Source organism: Moschus berezovskii, chromosome 3 (genome assembly GCF_049115385.1).
Source record: "Moschus berezovskii isolate FMDL1 chromosome 3, NW_MosBer_1.0, whole genome shotgun sequence".
Classification (NCBI taxonomy): domain Eukaryota; kingdom Metazoa; phylum Chordata; class Mammalia; order Artiodactyla; family Moschidae; genus Moschus; species Moschus berezovskii.
The window spans coordinates 102,050,875-102,071,891 of NC_142462.1; the positions used below are offsets into that span (position 1 = coordinate 102,050,875).

Here is a 21,017-nt window from a genome sequence, read left to right on the forward strand (position 1 = left end):
CCTTCTCCAGAGGATCTTTCCGACCCAGGGATTGAACCCGGGTCTCCCACATTGTAGGCAGAAGCTTTACCGTCTGAGCCACCAGGGAAGACCTTGGGGATACAAAGGAGGTATCCTTCTTCCAGCATGGGAAATGTACCCCACAGCCTCCTTCTGCCGTTTGGTCTCCGATTTTTAGGCTGCCCTCCCTTACTAATTGGTGAAGTAGAAGCAAGGAAGAAAACCACAGGTCATGTTCTCTGAGTATGCTGCTGATTAGAATGCAGCCTCTCACGTTTAGGGCTTTCTTCCAACTTAGTGCTCCTGCAAATGTCCTCTTGATTCATTCCTCCCAGGAATGGAGCCCAGAGCCTGAAACATGGTTTCTCCTACGTTCCAACACTTTGAAAGCCCGAGTGAGGCGCTGCGCCAGCTAACTAAACACTGTGAGAAACTGTAAACCACAGACAACACTTAATGAGAGGTTATTGATGGCCCAGCTGCAACACCTATTTTTTTTTTGGTAGTGTACATGGTTTCTTAGACTTTTTTCCCAGTCAGAGTGGTTTTGTTTCTAGGGTTCTCTCCTGTGTTTACTTCATTCCTAGTAAACTTGCACCTCACTGCTGTTTACACCTTCCGCCAGCCCCATTTACAGACACTTCATCAGCCAGGGAACGGGAACTTTGTGGTCATGTTGGAGCTGGGGGCATTCCCAGGTGTCCCCATCCGGGGCTCCACTGATGTCAGGAGATTGTCTCGCTAGACAGCTGGTTCCTTGAAGGGAATCATAAATTCCTTCTGTGAATTGAAAGATCACATGGGGCCCTGGAGCCTGTGGGTTGGGAAGGAGGGAATGTGGAATGATGGAGTTCCTATTTGCCTTTCTGATCAGGAATGTGGTTATGCGCTGCCTGCTGTGTGCTTGCAGAGGTGATTCTTCTGGGCTGGAGTGCCCTGACCACAGAGATAGCTACGATGAGAAGCTAGCACAGTACAGCTTAAAATGAGGGTGTGTGTTTGCTTCAGTAACCTTAGAACTGACTTCCATGTTCTCTTTTTTCTCTCTGAATCTGTCCACTTGTACAGAGATACTTTGCTGCTTCAATATTAAGGTTAGTTGGACCCAAACAGCCTTGTGCTCCTGAGTCCTTTACCCTCAGGTCAGCCCTGCGGAGACAGGATTGTCAGCTCTTTTGGGGGGGAACCCTCCTGGTTTGCTGGAGTGAGCAGTTCAGGACGCAGTTGTACCTGCAGGAGGCTCCATCATGTTTGAGTTCAGTTTCCCAAGTGCTTGTAGAGTTGAATACCCCCATGGTACCATTATAAGCTCTGCATGTATTTGTTTTTAGTTCTTTTTCCTATGATGTTAATCAAAGAGTGATTGTGATGATGAGAACTAATTAGTGAGTTTCATTATTAACAGTTCCCTTCTGAGACTTGCACATGATAATCCTGAGTGGTTAATTGTTAACTAATAGGTTTACTTATTCCCATTTCCCTGTGCTGTTTTGTGTGCTGTGATGTCTGCCTCTCACCAGCCCCAACTATGTTACGCCTTGCTGTTCAGTCGCTCAGTCATGTCTGACGCTTTGTGACCCCATGGACTGTAGCCCACCAGACTCCTCTGTCCACGGAATCCTCCAGGCAAGAATACCAGAGTCCTTCTCTAGGGGATATTCCTACCCCCAGTATCAAACTTGTGTCTCCTGCATTGGCAGATGGATTCTTTACCACTGAGCCACCAGGGAAGCCCATGTTAAGGCCTACTCTGTGGCTATTTTCAGTGGAAAAATCATAGATTTCACTTTGCTGGCAACTAGTGTAAACTGACAACCAAAATCCATGTTCCAGAATTTAGAGAAATTGATTTGTGTTTAGTTCTGTTCTTCAAGGATACTGGGGACCTACCTGTGTGAATAGTGTTCTTGTGGCTCTCTGCCCTGTGACTGCCATGTAAGGGTTCTCCTTTCCTTGTTCTCTTCCCCACCCCATCCCTCTCCACAACTTACCCATTCACCCAAACTTGGTAGTTCATTATACTCAATTATTTCAAACATGTGTTTGCTTACACAGCAAAGTACTTTGTTAGAGGTAAGTTACAGCCTCACTGATGAAGGGGATCTTTTATAGGCATTGACACATGCACCCACGTTTACACGAGGTTTAGACTGACCATTGGAAGTGAGGGCAGATCAGGAGTGTGTGCTTAAGGTGTGTTTATAACCTTTCCCACCCTCTGAGGATCATCCTGCCTTTCTTCAGGTTCTTCAAAACCTCACTCCTATAAATTTGAGGTATAGATATTAACATCCTTTGAAATGAAGTCACCCCAGGCACATTTGTTGCATCATTACTTTCTCAATTTCAGGGTGCATTGAGGAAGCAGAAACATTCCTTAAAGAGATGCCATCCACAATAGCAGGTTAAATGTAGCTAATGGAACCTTAAATTAGCTTTTCTAGGAGGACAGAAAAATACTTAATGTTTGGTTTGTTTTGGAGCACAGGTAGTATGAAAACTACCAGTGCAACAAAGAATTCTTACCTGGTCAGAACTACAGTTGCTTCTTGATTATTTACACTGGTGGAGGGGAATATTAGTACAAAAAACTATAGCTAATGTATCCACATGCATTCTCAAAGCCTTGAGCCTGTGTAACTCAGCTGTGATAGCTGCAGCAAATAGATTCGCAGACCTCATGTAAACCAGCTTGAGGTTGGTTTACTCCACAGAAAGCTTGAGGGTGAGGGTCTTTGTAACAGTATTCCTAAACAGAAATATTTGATATTTAATAGTCTTATCTATGCCTTAAGTCTCCATGTTGTTATTTCTTTAAATTTGAGGCCATTAATCTTTATTTTTAAAAATATGTTTGGAGTTATAAGGAAATCTATCATTTCACCAAGTCTTAGAAGGTCCTGCTTTGAATTATTGGAAGAGAATTTTAAATGTCATGGTAATGACGTCCTTTCAGCTTTATCATTTCGCTGCCCTTGAGATCCACCTGCCATCTTCAACTCTTCATTAGGGCCTAAACTGGGTTCTAATCATGTTTTCTCTTATTTACCTATTGTTGAAACCTTTAGAAATGAGTATTGGAGCCTAGCACATTGCTGTACTTTCACAGGCTCTTAGGAAGGCAATTGTTTAGCCATAACATTTAGTCCATTTTCTAGTAAGATAAGCAAAAATCCTAAAATTAAAAAAAAATAAAAGAAAAAATTCCATAGCTAAATTCACAGAGAATGACTTATAATTGTATCACTTGAGGGAACTTGTCAGTCCATCTTTCCAGTCTTTTCATTTGAGCCGCTGAAACAAATGCTAAAGGTTTCGAGAATTTTTGTATTGAAAAGGAACTTGCCAAGCAAAGGAAGAGCTTGAGATGACTAGGAAAGACAGATACCATTGTCTGCCTATGACGTGAGTTTCAAAAAAGCTGATGACATCTTTTGGGGATTGCATTCAATTTAACTGGCTTTATAAGAATTTTTTATTTCAAAAACTCTACCACCTTGGGCAAGATTTCCATCTTTTCCTTTAATGGATGGTCCGTGGGCATATCACCTGCTCAAGAGGATGAGGAGATCTGCGTTTTTTCTCACGGTTTTGCCCCTGCGAAGAGACATGGCCAGTTCTCATGGGTTTTTAAATTTTGCTTTCATGGCTTCGATTGTCACAATTGGCTTTTACTTCTCATTGTCATAATCGATGGCATGTCACATTCCCTTTGCTCTCTTCCCATGTATTTCTGGAATAGGATTAAACTGTAGGTTGAGACTTAGGAGGAGTGAGGAACATCTATTGTTTTATTTTTATCGGTCCATCTGTCTGTATCTATCTTACATGACTAACAATAGGGCCCCTTCATTTCTCTCTGATTCTTTGTCTGAGTAAGTATCCCTTGATAAACGAGGTAATCATTAGCAAAATAGGAGTTTGCTGCCACTTTTTTTGTATTAACATTAGAGGTGTACGTGTGTGTCGGAGGGTTTATTCCCGTAAGCATCTTTCTCTCAGATAAATACATCTAAGAGACGGTGATGAGCAAATGTCTATTTTTGAAAACTATAGAATACTGTCTCGAGGGAAAGGCCTTCTCTTTAGAGACCTTAAGTTGCCTCATGATTTGTGATAATCAATTTGATAATTGTTGTTGACTTATTGGCTCGGCCCAGAAGTAATGTCGCAGATTTAGACTAGCATACACAAGGGTTTTAATCAGGTGGTACCTTCCTTCCCGTGGAGCATTTGTCTTGCTTGACTGTTCTGGACCTCAGCCAAGTACCAGGAAAGCATCTTCCCACTGTATATGGATAGAAGAGTGTGTGTTGTTTAAGTGTTCATTGGGGAAGTTCCCAACCCGCTAAAGCTCATTGTTACCTTACCTTTTTACCAATGCGCGCTTAGAAAAACACTGAGAATCTATGACTGTCTCCCCTTTTCTCCAGGAATCTGTTTAAAGAGAAGGATGACTCTCATTACTATAAATACTGCTTTCATCCCAGCCTACCTCATGGCTTCTGAATGAGAGGAGCCCCTTTGGCTGCTGTGAAGACTCTCAAATACTTGATGGCTTGTAAAATTTTCATTATCTAATGTGCATTAATTTAGGTACAGTAGTTCTGTTGCTAGGAGCAGAGTCAGGAAGGAAGAGCTTGGCGAGTGCAGACGGCTTCTGTCGTCCGAATTGGGGATAAGTGTGCAAAGCTCGCTGTCCTCTGAGGGAGCTTGGGGCTCTGCTAGCCACGCTGTAAACCTCTGAAATCCATCCAGTGACTATTCCCCCAGCAATGCCACATGATACCTGATGCTTGCTTACTGTCATCTGTTTAATTAGCTGGAGAGACTGAAAGGATTTGATGGCTCTCAGCTCCTCTGAAGCTGAGAGCTCTGAGGTTCAGAAGGTCCATGAGTTGGTACTCTTGAGGGTAGATGCTTACACTTTGGGTTGATGCATGGGAAAAGTTTTTTTTAAACCCCTATAAAGTTTCACATGCTTTTATCATTTCTGTAATTATTGTTGCTGACATGATGTGGTATTTTCCGGTCCCCGTGGATCACAACCTGCTACTGCAGGTTTCCTAGGCTGGGAACAGGAGCCGTGTGCCCCTACTTCCTCCTCTTCCCTGGAAAGACAGAGCGCAGGGCTTGAAATATTGGGTCCTCCCCACCGACCCCCAAAAGGCTGCGCTCTCCTCCTCGTTAGGAAAACACAGCCTATTAAAGACTTGACAATGAGCTGTTTTGGGTTTCCTAGAAAAGGGATTTAGGGGCTGTATCAGGGACCTGGATGGTTGTTTTTTTTTTTTTTTTTATTGAAACTAAAGAGTAGATTTGCAGCCAAAGATGGAGATGCTCTATACAGTTAGCACAAACAAGACCAGGAGCTGACTTTGGCTCAGATCATGAATTCCTTATTGCCAAATTCAGACTTAAATTGAAGAAAGTAGGGAAAACCACTAGACCATTCAGATACGACCTAAATCAAATCCCTTATGATTATACAGTGGAAGTGAGAAATAGATTTAAGGGACTAGATCTGATAGATAGAGTGCCTGATGAACTCTGGACAGAGGTTCGTGACATTGTACAGGAGATAGGGACCAAGACCATCCCCACAGAAAAGAAATGCAAAAAAGCAAAATGGCTGTCTGAGGAGGCCTTACAAATAGCTGTGAAAAGAAGAGAAGCGAAATGCAAAGGAGAAAAGGAAAGATATAAGCATCTGAATGCAGAGTTCCAAAGAATAGCAAGGAGAGATAAGAAAGCCTTCCTCAGTGATCAATGCAAAGAAATAGAGGAAAACAACAGAATAGGAAAAGCAAGAGATCTCTTCAAGAAAATTAGGGATTCCAAGGGAACATTTCATGCACAGATGGGCTCGATAAAGGACAGAAATGGTATGGACCTAACAGAAGCAGAAGATATTAAGAAGAGGTGGCAAGAATACACAGAAGAACTGTACAAAAAAGATCTCACAACCAAGATAATCACGATGGTGTGATCACTAAACTAGAGCCAGACATCTTGGAATGTGAAGTCAAGTGGGCCTTAGGAAGCATCACTACGAACAAAGCTAGTGGAGGTGATGGAATTCCAGTTGAGCTATTTCACGTCTTGAAAGATGATGCTGTGAAAATGCTGCACTCAATATGCCAGCAAATTTGGAAGACTCAGCAGTGGCCACAGGACTAGAAAAGGTCAGTCTTCATTCCAATCCCAAAGAAAGGCAGTGCCAAAGAATGCTCAAACTACCACACAATTGCACTCATCTCACACGCTAGTAAAGTCATGCTCAAAATTCTCCAAGCCAGGCTTCAGCAATATGTGAACCGTGAACTTCCAGATGAACAAGCAGGTTTTAGAAAAGGCAGAGGCACCAGAGATCAAATTGCCAACATCCACTGGATCATGGAGAAAGCAAGAGAGCTCCAGAAAAACTTCTATTTCTGCTTCATTGATTATGCCAAAGCCTTTGACTCTGTGGATCACAGTAAACTGTGGAAAATTCTGAAAGAGATGGGAATACCAGACCACCTGACCTGCCTCTTAAGAAACCTATATGCAGGTCAGGAAGCAACAGTTAGAACTGGACATGAAACAACAGACTGGTTCCAAATAGGAAAAGGAGTACATCAAGGTTGTATATTGTCACCCTGCTTATTTAACTTATATGCAGAGTACATCATGAGGAACACTGGGCTGGAAGAAGCACAAGCTGGAATCAAGATTGCCGGGAGAAATATCAATAACCTCAGATATGCAGATGACACCACCCTTATTGCAGGGAGTGAAGAGGAACTCAAAAGCCTCTTGATGAAAGTGAAAGAGGAGAGTGAAAAGGTTGGCTTGAAACTCAACATTCAGAAAACAAAGATCATGGCATCTGGTCCCATCACTTCATGGGAAATAGATGGGGAAACAGTGTCAGACTTTATTTTGGGGGGCTCCAAAATCGCTGCAGATGCTGATTGCAGCCATGAAATGAAAAGACGCTTACTCCTTGGAAGGAAAGTTATGACCAACCTAGATAGTATATTAAAGAGCAGAGACATTACTTTGCCAACCAAGGTCCGTCTAGTCAAGGCTATGGTTTTTCCAGTGGTCATGTATGGATGTGAGAGTTGGACTGTGAAGAAAGCTGATCGCCGAAGAATTGATGCTTTTGAACTGTGGTGTTGGAGAAGACTCTTGAGAGTCCCTTGGACTGCAAGGAGATCCAACCAGTCCATTCTAAAGGAGATCAGTCCTGGGTGTTCATTGGAAGGACTGATGCTAAAGCTGAAACGCCAATACTTTGGCCACCTCATGCGAAGAGCTGACTCACTGGAAAAGACTCTGATGCATCACTGACTCGATGGACATGAGTTTGAGTGAACTCCGGGAGTTGGTGATGGACAGGGAGGCCTGGCGTGCGGTGATTCATGGGGTTGCAAAGAGTCGGACACGACTGAGCGACTGAACTGAACTGAATTGAAAGGGTAGATTAAACTCTGAAGATGGTAGGTGTTGATCTTTTCCTTTAATTTTCTGTTGGAGGAAGAATAGCTCTTTTTCCTGTCCTGGAAGAGTGAAATTCTCATTTCAAGCCTCCATCCTAATTTCTTAAAAATTATTTATTTATTTTTGGCTACACTGGGTCTTTGTTGCTGCAAGAGGACTTTCTCTAGTTGTGGTGAGCGTGGGCTACTCTTCATGGCAATGTGTGGGCTTCTCATTGTGGTGGCTTCTCTAATTGCAGAGCACAGGCTCTAGGTACACGGGCTTCAGTAGTTGCAGCACTTAGGCTCAGTAGCTGTGGCTCTTGAGCTTAGTTACTCTGCAGCACGTGGAATCTCCCTGGACCAGGTATGGAACTCCTGTCCCCTGCATTGTCAGGCAGATTCTTATCCACTGTACCACCAGGGAAGTCTTTTATATCCACTGAATGCTTTAGTAATTGAACAGAGGAGAGAAGAGAGTCATTGAGAATGCTCTAGAAGCTTTTGGTTAACTCTGTTTCTCCTCTAAATGTCACATGGGTTTCTTGTTTTTGTCATGGTTTCAGAAATGTCTGATATTCTAAGGTTATTTGCCCAGCTTCTTGTGGTCTGCCAGACTTTTTGCCCCAGGCCAGAGAGAAAGAAACATTTACCTTGATTCCATTATTTTTCTGATGGTTCTTCTTTTCTCCCCCAGGACACGCAAAAAGCAAAGCAGTTTCTACCCTTCCTTCAGCGGGCAGGTCGTTCTGAAGCTGTGGTGGAGTATGTGTTCAGTGGTTCTCGTCTCAAGCTGTATTTGCCAAAGGAAACTTGCCTTATCACCTTCTTGCTTGCGGGTAAGTCTCCTGTGTTATGTAGTGTTCTGAAAATTCTTCTTGGAATTCAGAAGTCATCCCTGGAGGTCATATGCCCTCCTTCCCACTGGGTTTTCCACAGGACTTGGAGCCCATGTGGGTGCCTCAATCTCTGATGGAGACATGAACACAGAGCTCCTAGTTTGATCCTGCTGTTACTGCAGACCCAGCACTGGTTCCATCCTGCTTCTCATTCCTGCCAACTGCAGGACGTGGGCACGTAGGCCAGCGTATGAGACATGTGTGTACTCACATCCTGAGTGAAGGGAATTCCAGACCTAAGACAGTGTTCGTCATGGAGTGAGTGTTCATGGCTAGCGTCTGCCATTTGGGCTAGACCGCCCTGCTGTGTTTGTGAACCATTTTTAAAGTCTTATTGAATTCGTTACAATATTAGTTCCATTTTACGTTTTGTCGTTTGTTTGTTTCGCCAAGAGGCACAGTGTGGGATCTTAGCTCTCTGACCAGGGATCAAACCTGCAGCCCCTGCTTTGGAAGGCAGTCTTAACCACTAGGCTGTCAGGAAAGTCCCAAGCCTTCCTCCTTTTCTTTGCTGACCAAATGTCCATCTTTCTTACCCTATCTTATCTAATAATACTTCCCAAGCCAGCTGGTCTGTGTGTGAACCATGCTCTATGAGTAGTTTACATGTATGCATTCAAGGAGCAGATGGCCTCATGATTGCCCTGCGGGCAGGCAAGAAAATTATTTCCGTCAGTACTTTGCAGAGGCTGTGGTCTTTGAGGGAGAGGGTCACCCCACACCTGTGCACACAAACTTTCACTCACTGCCAAAGGACATATTCCGATGTGTTTACCTGCTGCGCGCTGCCTTCTCTAGGGCTGTCCTGTTGCCTCAGCCCTACTTCTGTTGAATTCCTGAGTAGAATTTGCCATTCTCTGCCACATTGCCTCAGCCTCCCTTTTGCTGAAGGCACTGCTAGTGTCTTCCCCAGTAAGGGTCTCCTACAGACCTCAGCCAAATGGATCATTAGGTGTGATCAGTGACTCCCTGAGCACGTGACCATGAAGCTCATGGTTGCCGATTGGCCCTTATGGCTCCTTGAGTCTCCTGCAACATTACTGATCGCCACCTGGCTCTGCAGGCCTTCTGAAGGGGTCAGTGGATGTATGATACACAGCTCAGGGGCAGCTCTAGAGAAGGAAGACTGCAACAAAGCCACACCTCCCTGGAGGCCTATGCTTTCGTGTCTGCACATATGTGCTGTAAGTGAACGGAGGGGCAGGACGGCAGTTGGTGCGAGTCCTTTCATGGAGCCATTCATGTCCTTTTTATTAAGGTTCTCGTAGTGGAGGAGTTTGTTAGCAGTGAATTCTTGTTGTTACAGGGTTTGAGGTATAATATTCAACTCATTCTTTGCTCACTGCCTGCAAAATAAAAGCATCTTTTTGGCAGCATTGAGCTTGATCCCAGAGGTGTGAAAGAGAAACGGCATTATTCTTTCCCAGAAACTTGGCCACAGATCTATAGGGGAAAGAAAACATTGAGGTTCTGGCTTCCCAACCTAAAACCACCTGAATGGAGCTGGCCCAGGGCTTTAGACCTGTCTTGGCTGGAGTATTCCTACAGAACCTTCTGGTTGTACCTTGCTGAGACACAGGCAGCCTGATCACGTGCCTTGGCGTCCGCCAGTTCGCCTATGTACTTGGCAATCTTCTAAGCTTAGCAGTTCAAAAGGCATTGCTTGAGTTACCTTACATAGTGAAAGATAGATTACAGAAGCTAATACCTGATGAAAATACAAGCTTTTACACTTTTCTCCTGCCATCCTCTATGCAGTTGTGGTATGCATCTTCTGATTTGTTTAGAATCCTGGATGGAGAACATTGAAGAGTCCTGAGAGAGGGAGGCAGGGAGGCCTCGGTTTGAACCGCGGCTCTGCTGTGCATGAGCAGGGGACTTCAGCCAAGTTTGTTGTTGTTGTTTTTCTTACTCTCTTCAAGCCTTGACTTACACATTGGCTAACTGGAGAGCATTTCTTGCCTTTTAGGATTTTTGCGAGGATTTAATGAGATGTGTAAACGTTCAGAGCGGGCTGCCATAAAGTAGATCATCAGTAAATGTTTCCTCCCTGCCCTCCTCACAAAGACTTAGTGACTTCATAACCAGAGCTTTCCTTAACTCCGAGTGGAACGGCCCAGTTGTGCACTGTGTGTGTCTAGGAGACTCTGACTACCACATTAATTCAAATAAATCAGGAGAAGGCGCTGCCCCAGCTGCCTCCTGACTTAGCAGAATGCTCACTGAGAGAAGAGCTACTGGCTTTCCTCTTTGAGTTTGGAGCAAGGGACTCTGCATCCTGGTAAGACACAGGCCTAAGTCTTGAGACGCTCCAGAGGAAAGACAGGCACATGAACAAACTGTAGTGTTGGCTGTAGGCAAGAAAATAGAATTATAAGAATTACTTATAAGACACAGAAGTAGCTGGCGCAGAGGAGGGAATGGTTGGTTGGGTGGAGGTCAGGGATTGTGTATCTGGGCTGTGTTCGAAAGGAGATACGAGTTTGCAGTGTTGTAAGGACAGGTTGAGAGGGGAGGAGAAGGAATATTCTAGGTGGAGGCACCAGCAGGTACAAAGATGTCGAGGTAGAGTATATTCTGAGGTGTCCAGGGAACCCTGAATCCTTTGGTAGAGTGAAGAGTGGGGTGAGGCTGGAAATACAGAAGGAAGCTAGTCTTCCGTGGAGCATGCTGTGGACCCTCAGAGTTGTTTAAGGTCTTAGGGGCATGACATGCTCACAGTTGGTGTTAAGACGGTTTATCTTGGTAGATACCTTCGAATACATGAGGCTGGAGGCTGGGAGAGTGGTTAAGAAGCAAGAGGGACAGAGGCCCAAAATCTGGTGATAGAGGAGAGGAGAGGTTAGAAGAGTTTTTAACAGGAAGACTTCCTCATTCAGGGAATGACTTGGGTTTTTGGGTCAAGGATTGGGCAGGGGTGGGGGGTGTGACACTGAATATAGGAGAGAAAGTAAACTGGCCCAGGGCTTGGGTTATTGGGCAGAGTTTGATGTCCACCAGCAAGGGCAACACTAAGAATAGGTTCTTGGAACAGATAGTTGGTGGCCAGAGGATTAGATGGAGAATCCTGAGAGAGCAGTCTTCTGGAAGCCAAGTGTTGGGTTTTACCTTAAAAGATCGCGTAGGTGAAAACTGTGGAATTATTTTATGCTACTGATCGATTACTAAGTCACAGATTTTTTCTTTTTTAAATCAGGGTTGATTCAGCTAACAGATTACAGACAATTGGGGAGTAAATGTGGGTAAGAAGAAACAGAATTTAAAATAGACAGCTCTTCATAACAGTCTAACAGAATGGAAAAAGGAATGCAGAAAATTGAGTGCTAAAGGGTCTAGGGAACATGCTAGGGATGTCACCATCTTGAGTACCTTTATAAAAACTGTAATTGTTAGGATCGGAGCAGAACATGACATGAATACTTAGAAAAGCTATTCCGTATACCTATTGTCTTCATGGTGCCAATTATAGAATGTAAAACTCAACGAAGTCTTCTTGGCTGGTGAGGACATAAAAACGATGAAGTGAGAGGATACCACTGGTCTGAAGCACTGGTCTGAATTCTCAGGAGCAGGAACTCAGAGGGGATGCAAGTCAGGCATCCACCGGGCAGTGATCTGGTGGAAACAGAATGAATGAGAGGGAGAACGTGGCTGGAGATCCTAGAGAGAAGGGCTCCCTGGTTGTCTGAGACCAACCCCAAAGCCGAATGTGAGCGTAAACAGACAGACACGATATTCACACCTTCCAGCTGCTCACCTGGACCGCAGTCCACATGACACAGCTTGGTGGCTCTCCGTGGAATGCGCCCTGCACCTGGTAAAAATGGTGTCTGCTGGAGATGATGCTATCGCTGTGATTCTCAAGGGGAAAGTCGATAGAATTGTTCAGCAGCCCCATATGTGCAGGTCTCATCACTCCCAGCCTCTTGGAGAGCCCTCTGGACTTCGAGGTGGGGTAGACACTTTCCATTTTCATGTGGCCGTTTTTGGGCAGACGTCCCCACAGCTTGATAGGGAGTGGCATTTGGCCCGAGCCAGCTGGCCTCTGTCACGGTTCCTGCACCCCTGTATGTGGAATGATTGCCTGGTCAGATGGGATAGCAGGTGGGGATAGGCAGAGTCAGCTGTAGCTAACAGGTCAGCGCCTCCTGAGAACATTTGCCCTTCCGTCCTCCCAGCACCTGGCTCAGGTTTGGCCGCGGAGCAGGTGACCTTACCCCCCCAGAACTGAGAGTGCTCAAGGTCCCCGCCTACTGCGGAGGCCGCCTCCTAGGAGCACTGATTTCAGTCTTCGAGGCAATCATGGGCAGTCCTTGTCCTGTGTTAACAAGGCCAACATTCCCCAGGCATTAAAAGCATTCTTTCTCCTCATCTGGCAGCATTTAATGAGCTCCATACACTATCTTAGAGTTTCCCTAATGGCTCAGTTGGTAAAAAATCCGCCTGCAATGCAGGAGACCCCGGTTCAATTCCTGGGTGGGGAAGATCCACGTGAGAAGGGATAGGCTACCCACTCCAGTATTCTTGGGCTTCCCTTGTAGCTCAGCTGGTAAAGAATCCACCTGCAATGCAGGAGGCCTGTGTTCAGTCCCTGGGTTGGGCAGATCCCCTGAAGAAGGGAAAGGCTATCCCCTCCAGTATTCTGTCGTGGAGAATTCCATGTACTGTATAGTCCGTGGAATCTCAGAGTCAGACACAACTGAGCGACTTTCACTTCACTTCACTTCATACACTATCTTCTCTTGAAACAAAAGCAGTCTGGTGGTGGTGGGTTAGTCACTCAGTCGTGTCCAACTCTTGCAGCCCCATGGACTGTAGCGCACCAGGCTCATCTGTCCATGGGATTTCCCAGGCAAGAATACTGGATCAGGGTGCTGTTTCCTTCTCCAAATCTTCCCAACCCAGGGATTGAGCCCAGATCTCCTACATTGCAGGCAGATTCTTTATCCACTGAGCCACCAGGGAAACAAGTTTGATACCTGCTATGCTTAGCCAACAGGACAACTTCCTGAATTGTGCCCTCAGCATGACCCAGATAGCCCAGAGCTAAGAAAGTAATGCAAAATAAGGCACCGTCATACAAAGGTCGCAGCAATAAGACACTTCAGAGCCCACTGGTGCTCTGAAATAAAAAGAGCACCAGTGGTCTTTATTTTTAGTTCATTCTCACTCGTCCTGCGTGTCACCTTTACTTAGTACCTTGTCTAAAGGGACACTGAGGCACATATTTGCAGATTGCTTGGCCCATGGTTCACATTTTTATTTCAGAGCACCAGTGGGCTCTGGAGTGTCTTATTGCTGCGACCTTTGTATGACGGTGCCTTATTTTGCATTACTTTCTTAGCTCTGGGCTGTCTGGGTCATGCTGAGGGCACAGTTCAGGAAGTTGTCCTGTTGGCTAAGCATAGCAGGTATCAAAGTGTTATTAAATCAAGTGCTTGAATGAGAAGAGAGTAATAATTTGAATTTTCAGTGTAAAATATTATAAGGAGTCTTAATATCATCAGATAGTTGGACTCTGGTAACTCAGCAGTCCCCAGCCTTTTGGGTTTCAGGGACCAGATTTGTGAAAGACAATTTTTCCCTGAAAAGAGGGGAGGGAAGGTGGTTTCAACATGATTAAGGCATATTACATTTATTGTGCATTTTCTTCCTATTTTTACTATATCAGCTCCACCTCAGATCACGAGGCATTAGATCCCGGAGGTTGGGGACCCTTGTATTTAACTCACTGATCCCACCTCATTTACATTTCCACGGTCTTAATGGTAGGGCAGCAACATGTCCAGGTTTGGCTGTGTGGCGGGCAGTGGATGTCGGTCACCTGGTATGGAACTCACAGTACAAACCATCTAGAATGTGGCAAGCCACCTGGCAGTGTGTTCCCACGTGGATCACAGCAGGCGACTTATAATTAACCAGTTACCTAGTCATATGAAACAAGACTAGAAAATGAGACTTTTCTTTGCCTGCCCTTTGGCATTTTTCAATTTTTTATTTTCTCTTTGATTACAAGTGTCCTCTTGAAACTGCCTCCCTTGTCTTAAGGCAAGGAGGAGAGCTTCTAGAAGTCTGGGGTTTGATAAATGATAGTATGTATGTGCCCAATGAGCTAAAGGGTTGGCTGTGTGTCCTTCCACCTTGAATGCCTTTGAACAAAGTACCACATTTCCTTCTCTCTGTAATGTCTCTTCTCCAGTCAATCCTAATAGGAATATCAACTGCCTGTTTCAACAGAGCCAGAACTTTAATGAGAGAGCAGAGGGAAGGTGAACAGGAGTATTGTCCTCATCTCCTGGCCCCAGGAATGGTGGATCCCCATTGATTACCAGTGCCTAACCAAATTACACAATTAACGCCAGTGTATGTTTAAGTGAGAAATCCCATTCTGCTATCACAGAGGTGCTAATGAATCAGGCTGTTATTGTAGTTGTGTTTGCTAGGCTTCTATCCTTAATTAAGCAATTACAGGGTCTGCTGATACTTATGAATTCTTTTCAGATACTTTAATTGAATTGCAACTTAATGGATATTTGTAAAGTGGGGTAGTCTTTCTCTTGGGACTTGCCCATTTGGTTCTGTCTCCTCCGCCTACTTGTTTCCAGTTGGGTCCCATTACAGGAAATGGGCAGCTGGGCATGAGACTTTTCTAGGGCTATTCTAGTTCTTTACTTTTGAAGATATTATTGTGAATTATATGAATTATGTTGATATCAGAAGGTCCTCAAGGGTAACTTGTAGGAGCTAGCACAATAAACAGGTTCGGGGAGACTTTCTTAATGAGACCAAGATTTTTATTACCAGTCCACTAAAAGAAGGGCGTTCTCTGATAGCTTGTGGCTGATGCTTAAATTAATCAGATAATTTCCACCTTGAATGCCTTGTAGTCTTAGTTGAGATAGCCATGTGAAAAACTGCAACAGGGAAAAACAAAATAGAGTTATGAAGAGTATAGGTGGCATGAGAGTGCAGAGGAAAGAACAATTAATTGAGGAATGGGAAAGACTTACCAAGGGAGATGGCATTTGAGTGTCCAAGAGGATCTGGGACTTTTTTTTTTTTTACCTTTTTGGCCAGCTGTGTGCAATTCATTTCCGCAAAACAACTTTGCTTATATTAGTTCTCAGGAAGAGTCACCTAAAGAAATGAATGGATTCATCCATCATTTTTCCCTCTGCTTTTGTCTGGGTGTATAAATCTCCTTCTCAGCCTTAGAGCATTCAGAGCTCTGCCCTCAGCTCCCCATCTCTGCAGTCAAACCATCACCCATGATCATGTGGATGGAAGTGCAAGCCTACGATTACTGCCTGATTATCTTCCATCTTTAGATTGTGAATCATCCCCAGAATGAGCCTCCTCATGCTTGTGGGTCATTCAGTCACATGGCTATTTAATAATTTTTTTATGTCTACTGGGCACTTTGCTAGGAATGTTAAAACGTGTAAGATAAGGTTCCAGCCTTCAAGCAAAGTATTTGTATCTACCAAGGTAAAAGATGCATATCCATGAAGAGAAATGTATTTGTAAGGAGTATAAGGGTAGGAGGGACAACCCTTACCCCTTTATAAAATTATTGTTTTTCTGTGATCGTGTCAGAAAGATTAAGACAGTCCTAATTCATAGCCCAGAAATATGGGATCCAGGGAGGCAGCGAGGTGAGAGCTGGCTCAGCCGTGTCAGCGTGGGCCTGGAGTCCAATGTTCCGTCTGAGAACCACGATTTTAGGGTGGTCATCAGTAAACTGAAAAGGGTCAGAAGAGAGTGACCTGGGAAGTAATACCTTGGGAGGCCAGTACCTAAGGACTGGTAGAGTCATCAAAGGAGATATTTGGGACACAGCAGTCTCTGGGTAAAAGAGGCAAGGATTCCATTTTTTTCAGTAATCATTTCAATTTTTTTTTTTTTTTACTGAGCCATAGTAATAACTAAGGGGGCTTCCAGGTGGCGCAGTGGTAAAGAATCTGCCTGCCAATGCAGGATATGCAAGAGACACGGGTTTGATCCCTTAGTGGGAAAAATCCCCTGGAGGAGGGCATGGCAACCCACTCTAGTATTCTTGCCTGGAGGATTCCCTGGACAGAGGAGCCTGGTGGGCTCCAATCCATGGGGTCTCAGAGACGGGCACAACTGAGCACACAGCACAGTAATAAAGACATCAATGAAAGTAACATTTGTTCAGCATGGTTTAACGGTAGCCACAGACCTTGGAGCTAGAACACGTAAGGATGCATTCTTGCTCTCCTGCTTCCTAGTTAATTATTTCCATCAGACTAGCCTGCTTGTCTTGGTATGATGCTGGGACCTAGAGGTTCAAGGAGCAGCAGGGCACGTGTAGCAGCTCCCAGCCAGTCAGGCCAGAGACTTCAGCCACTGAGGGAGAGAGGGTCCTAGGGGTGGCCCTGCCTTCTGTGGAGTCAGTCTGAGGGTTGCTGCAGCCTCCCATTTAGGATGTTCCACCCACACCATCAGTTGGGTTTCCTGTGTCAAGGAAAGAAAGATGCGGATTTTTATCTGTTTATCCTGGATAAGCCCATTGATTGCTTCTGGGTAGGTAGGTCAAAGGTAAGTGAAAAGAACCCTTACTTCCTCAGTAACCCTTAATTCTGCCTTTTAATGTCACCTTTTCCTCTTGCTGCCTTGGGGTCTCAATGTCTATGAGACAAGGGGAGAATGTCCTGCAGAGGTATCAGGCTATCACTGCAGTAGAGGGGAACAAAAGGGTCAGATCTGTGAGTTTTCCCCTAAGGGTTCCTTTTCCATTCCTTCTCCTAAACCTCCTACTGGAAGGCTCTTTCTGAATCTGTTAAAGCTTCTTTCAGCTGCCTTCCACCTGGTGGGCACGAGGGGAGGGAATGGGAAGCTCACAGAGCTCTGGTGGCTGTTCTTTGCTGGAGTCTGTCCAACACCAGCTCCTGTCTCTGGTTGTGCCCAGATGCCTTGGTTCTAATCCTGTTCTTGTGGTGTCCTCAGAAAAATAAATCTCAGTGTGAATATATGACGGCCATCTTCCCAGCCTGCTGGCATTTTCCACCAGCCCTATAGTAGTGATGGTGGCCAGCAGCAGTGCCCAGGACTGGGCTGCCCACCACTCTCCCTGCCCTGAGAGGGCGGGGTCTTTATTTGGCCAGCCTAAGGGTAGGAAATGGCAGGACCTTGGACACAGGAGAGGGAGTGTAAATGGTGTGGTAATTTGAAATTAAAGGGAAATGCTTAGAAATCTGGTAATGGGCAGCCCTGGGGTGAACAGTGCTCACTATTCCTGTAAGACTTAATCTTGGTTGCTATGGGAACCACCTCTCACATCCCCCTTTCAAACGGAGATATGACTGGATTTTTAAAAAGCATAAAAGTTCTTCATCATGGAAAAGTGTCTTTGCCCCCAAGCCCCAGGTCTCTTCCAGAAAGTTCTCCTGAGGCTTCCCCACACTAATGGGCTGGATCACCAGAGCCCGTGCATGGCCCTATATGTGAACAGCAGTGACAGGGGCATTAGAACACGCAGTGTCCAGTGTGGGCAGCCAGCCCATGAACACTCTCCTGGTACCCCTGGAGAGGTGCTGTGGGTTTGCACTTGAGGGACGGGTAGGACCACTGGCCGCATCCTAAGGGGCTGTGAGGAACCTGGGGAGCTGTGCTGGGTCTCAGTGCGGGGGTCAGTCCCAGAACCTGGTGCAGGGCTGCCAGGCTCAGACCTTGTAGGAGCAATAACAATCCACAGAAGTTCCTTTCATATCCAGAAGACATCTGAGACTCAACTGCATTCTCAGTTGTAGTTTTTCATCATTAGCGCTTTTCCCCATTTATTTAAACTACCCACTTAATCCAGGCCTGGTAAGTTTTCAGGTTCTTTTAAACCATCCTTTGCCTGTGATAAAAATGCATGAGATCTACATCTGTCTTCAGTGACCTTTGGTTTCTAGACCTACAGCTCCCTGCAGAGTTGACTTCTGGGCTTCTAAGTGGGCTTTGTGGAAACTAAGTTTTTCAGATTCCCTGTAGTTTTTCCTTCTCATACTCACGCTTGACAATAGCAGACCTGAATAAACCCTAGTAACTCCCATGCTTACCTTCACTGTATCACTGTATGTAGGAAGATATTTAAATGGACTGGTTCGTCTACGGCGGGTAGAGAAGTTCCCTTTTCACTGCCCTGTTGTGCCTCCTTTTCCTGAGCTTGTACATCTGCTAGTGATTTTTCTAGGGTTAATTTGGGTGTTTTTATTTTTAAATTGGAACATGGTGTCTGTCTCTTCTCTGTGTGTGTTTTGGATGCGGCCCCTGTGCTAGGCATGCGGTTATTAACTCCACTGATACACCAGTTCGCTCATTAGCATTTGCATTTTAAATTACAAGCTAGAGCAGACGACATTTATGCTATATTTGTACCTCTGCCTTCTTCATGAATGATGTCGTATGTGCAGAGACTGCAGAAATAACTCCTCTGGGGCCCTGAGGTATTTTAGTCTCTTCTTCAACAAACCATTTCTTCTTTACTCTTGATTCTCATTGTTTGATAGCGAATTGTTAGGTTCTTTTCCGAGTTTAGCCTTATTCGTGAGCGCTGCTGATTACGCCGTGCTGATGATAGCCTCACCCTTCATATCAGGATTGACCTGCTCTGTGGAGTGGCTGCTTTCCTCTCACGTGATATCCTGGAGAGCAGCCTGCTTTGACTAGAGGGGAGGGAGTTTCTTCCCCACGGTTGGGTGGGTGGGGAGATGTGGTAACAGATACTTGTTCTCGCTCGTATTCAGGCTCACACCCCTCTTTTCTATCATTGATTAGTCAGAGGTTATTTTTTTAACACCTGTTACTGCTTGGCGCTGCAAGGAGAAAGAGTAGGATGAGAATACATGCCTTCAAGGAGCTTCTTTTTGCCAAGAAACATTGATATTGCACTACAGAGCAGCACGTACTTAGATGCCAGGAGTTATGTTCTCTTCAGGGAACGGTTTCTCTTAGCAGATGGAAATGTTAGCACCTAGATCACAAGATCTGAGTCAGAAGTGCCCAGATGTGGATCGGGGACCTGGAAGGGGAGCGTCCGAGGCCCAGCTCTGCCCCAGCCAAGCGTTGGCTGGTTTCTGATGGCAGACTGCAGGCAGGAAGCAAAGCACTGAGAGATAACTATGCACTCACATCATCCTGCTTCCCCTTTGTGATGACGAGTTTCAGTTCTCTGAAGATCTGTCACAGGGACCCTTCCTCTTGGTGAGTTCTGCTTTTAAAACACATGAAAAATCCAGGGAAGTCGCACTGGAAATAGGAAGTGTGCATTCTAGGTAATACATACAGAGGTAGATAACGGTTCTTTAGCAATTTTATCTTTCCCATCAACTCTTCTTTCAAAAGAAGTTTAAAAAGGTTGGAAGGTCGATGGGCATGACAGAGCTGATGAAGAACTATTACCTCCCTCTGCATTTCTTTGCCCCCATGAGGATGGTTTATGTTCTGTGTTTGGCATACTTTTACAATGTCCTTTAGTTGCTGCCCTGAGTTCTGGGCTCCAAACATGGCCCTTTGAGCCTGAGTGGTTTCCCCCTGCCTCATAGTCTCCAGCTTCTTTTGATCGCTGTGTCTGTTAGCTGCAATATTGTTCTCCAGAAGCTAAGTCTGATAAGGCAAGTGTAGATAAAGTGGAGGAGGTGGGCAGGCCCCTGGAGGCTTTGTAGTGGTAAGCAGAGCAGGAGATCCAGTGGCTGGGACACAGTGGGTCAGGTGAAGTTTCCTTGAGGTTGTATGGTGGCATACATCTCCATGGTACTCGGAGTGTTCAGAAATCTCATGTGTAAATGCTTCGTGAGGACGCTGATGGAAACAGTGGAAGCAAACAGCTCAACTGAAGACCCAAGGAGTCCCACAGACTCTCACGGTAACACCTGTTATCAGGGGAAGGCCTGCCTGCTGCTGCGGCTCCAGAGGGGAGAGAGTTGACTGCCTGCACTCCCCTAGCTGCTGAGCCATCTCTGCCCTCTCACGGTTCCCTGCACCTTCCTCCACTCTGTCGCTGGGTTTGACAGAGACCTTGAATTAAGTGGGTTAGGAATAAACTGCTTGAATGCGCTTGTGCAGATAGCTTCTCTCACCAGTATCTGAAGTGCTTTTGGAAATACACGGGAGTCCTTTGTAAGCTGCTTTATAAGCTGTGAAGTTCATTGTTGCCACTCTTCGCTGCCAGTGAATCTCTAACCTAAGTAAGGTGGACTTGGCCCCTGGCCAGGGCTAGGGATTGGCAGCGTCAGCAGCAGCAGCGCCGCCCACCAGAGTCACCAGCAGCTGTCGCAGGTTGGAGGATTTGCAGAAATTGAGATGGCTGTTCCCAGTTATTGGCACTTGCCCGGTGATGAATGACCGCGTCTGTGCGCAGTGGCTCTGTGTGCTTTCCTTCGGCCTTTTCTTCTCAGCCCCCGATTGTGGCGCCTGCTCAATGGCCCCGTTGTGGAAGAGGGCACTGAATGGAGCGCCAAGTGGCCTGCCTCTCCCGCCATCCCCTCCCTCATTGGCCTGAACCGAGCCAGTAAGAATAGCTCTTTGATCCCCTGAACTGGTTCTTGGGGCAGGAATTTCGTGGCACATAGTGCAGATGCCAAGGGCCTAAGAAGCCAAACTCCAGAGGCCAGAGAAATGAACTTCACCTGAAAGAGGGCCACGT

The 21,017-nt window shown here is 45.6% G+C and overlaps 1 protein-coding gene across 1 annotated transcript in view; it reads left to right on the forward strand.

Annotated features, from left to right (window-relative positions):
• Positions 1-21,017, forward strand: part of SND1 (staphylococcal nuclease and tudor domain containing 1) — a 426,838-nt gene that overhangs the window by 263,690 nt on the left and 142,131 nt on the right. The window contains exon 15 of the mRNA XM_055421219.2: positions 8,164-8,305. Within this exon, the coding sequence (XP_055277194.2) occupies positions 8,164-8,305 (142 nt within the window). The remainder of the gene's footprint in view (positions 1-8,163; positions 8,306-21,017) is intronic.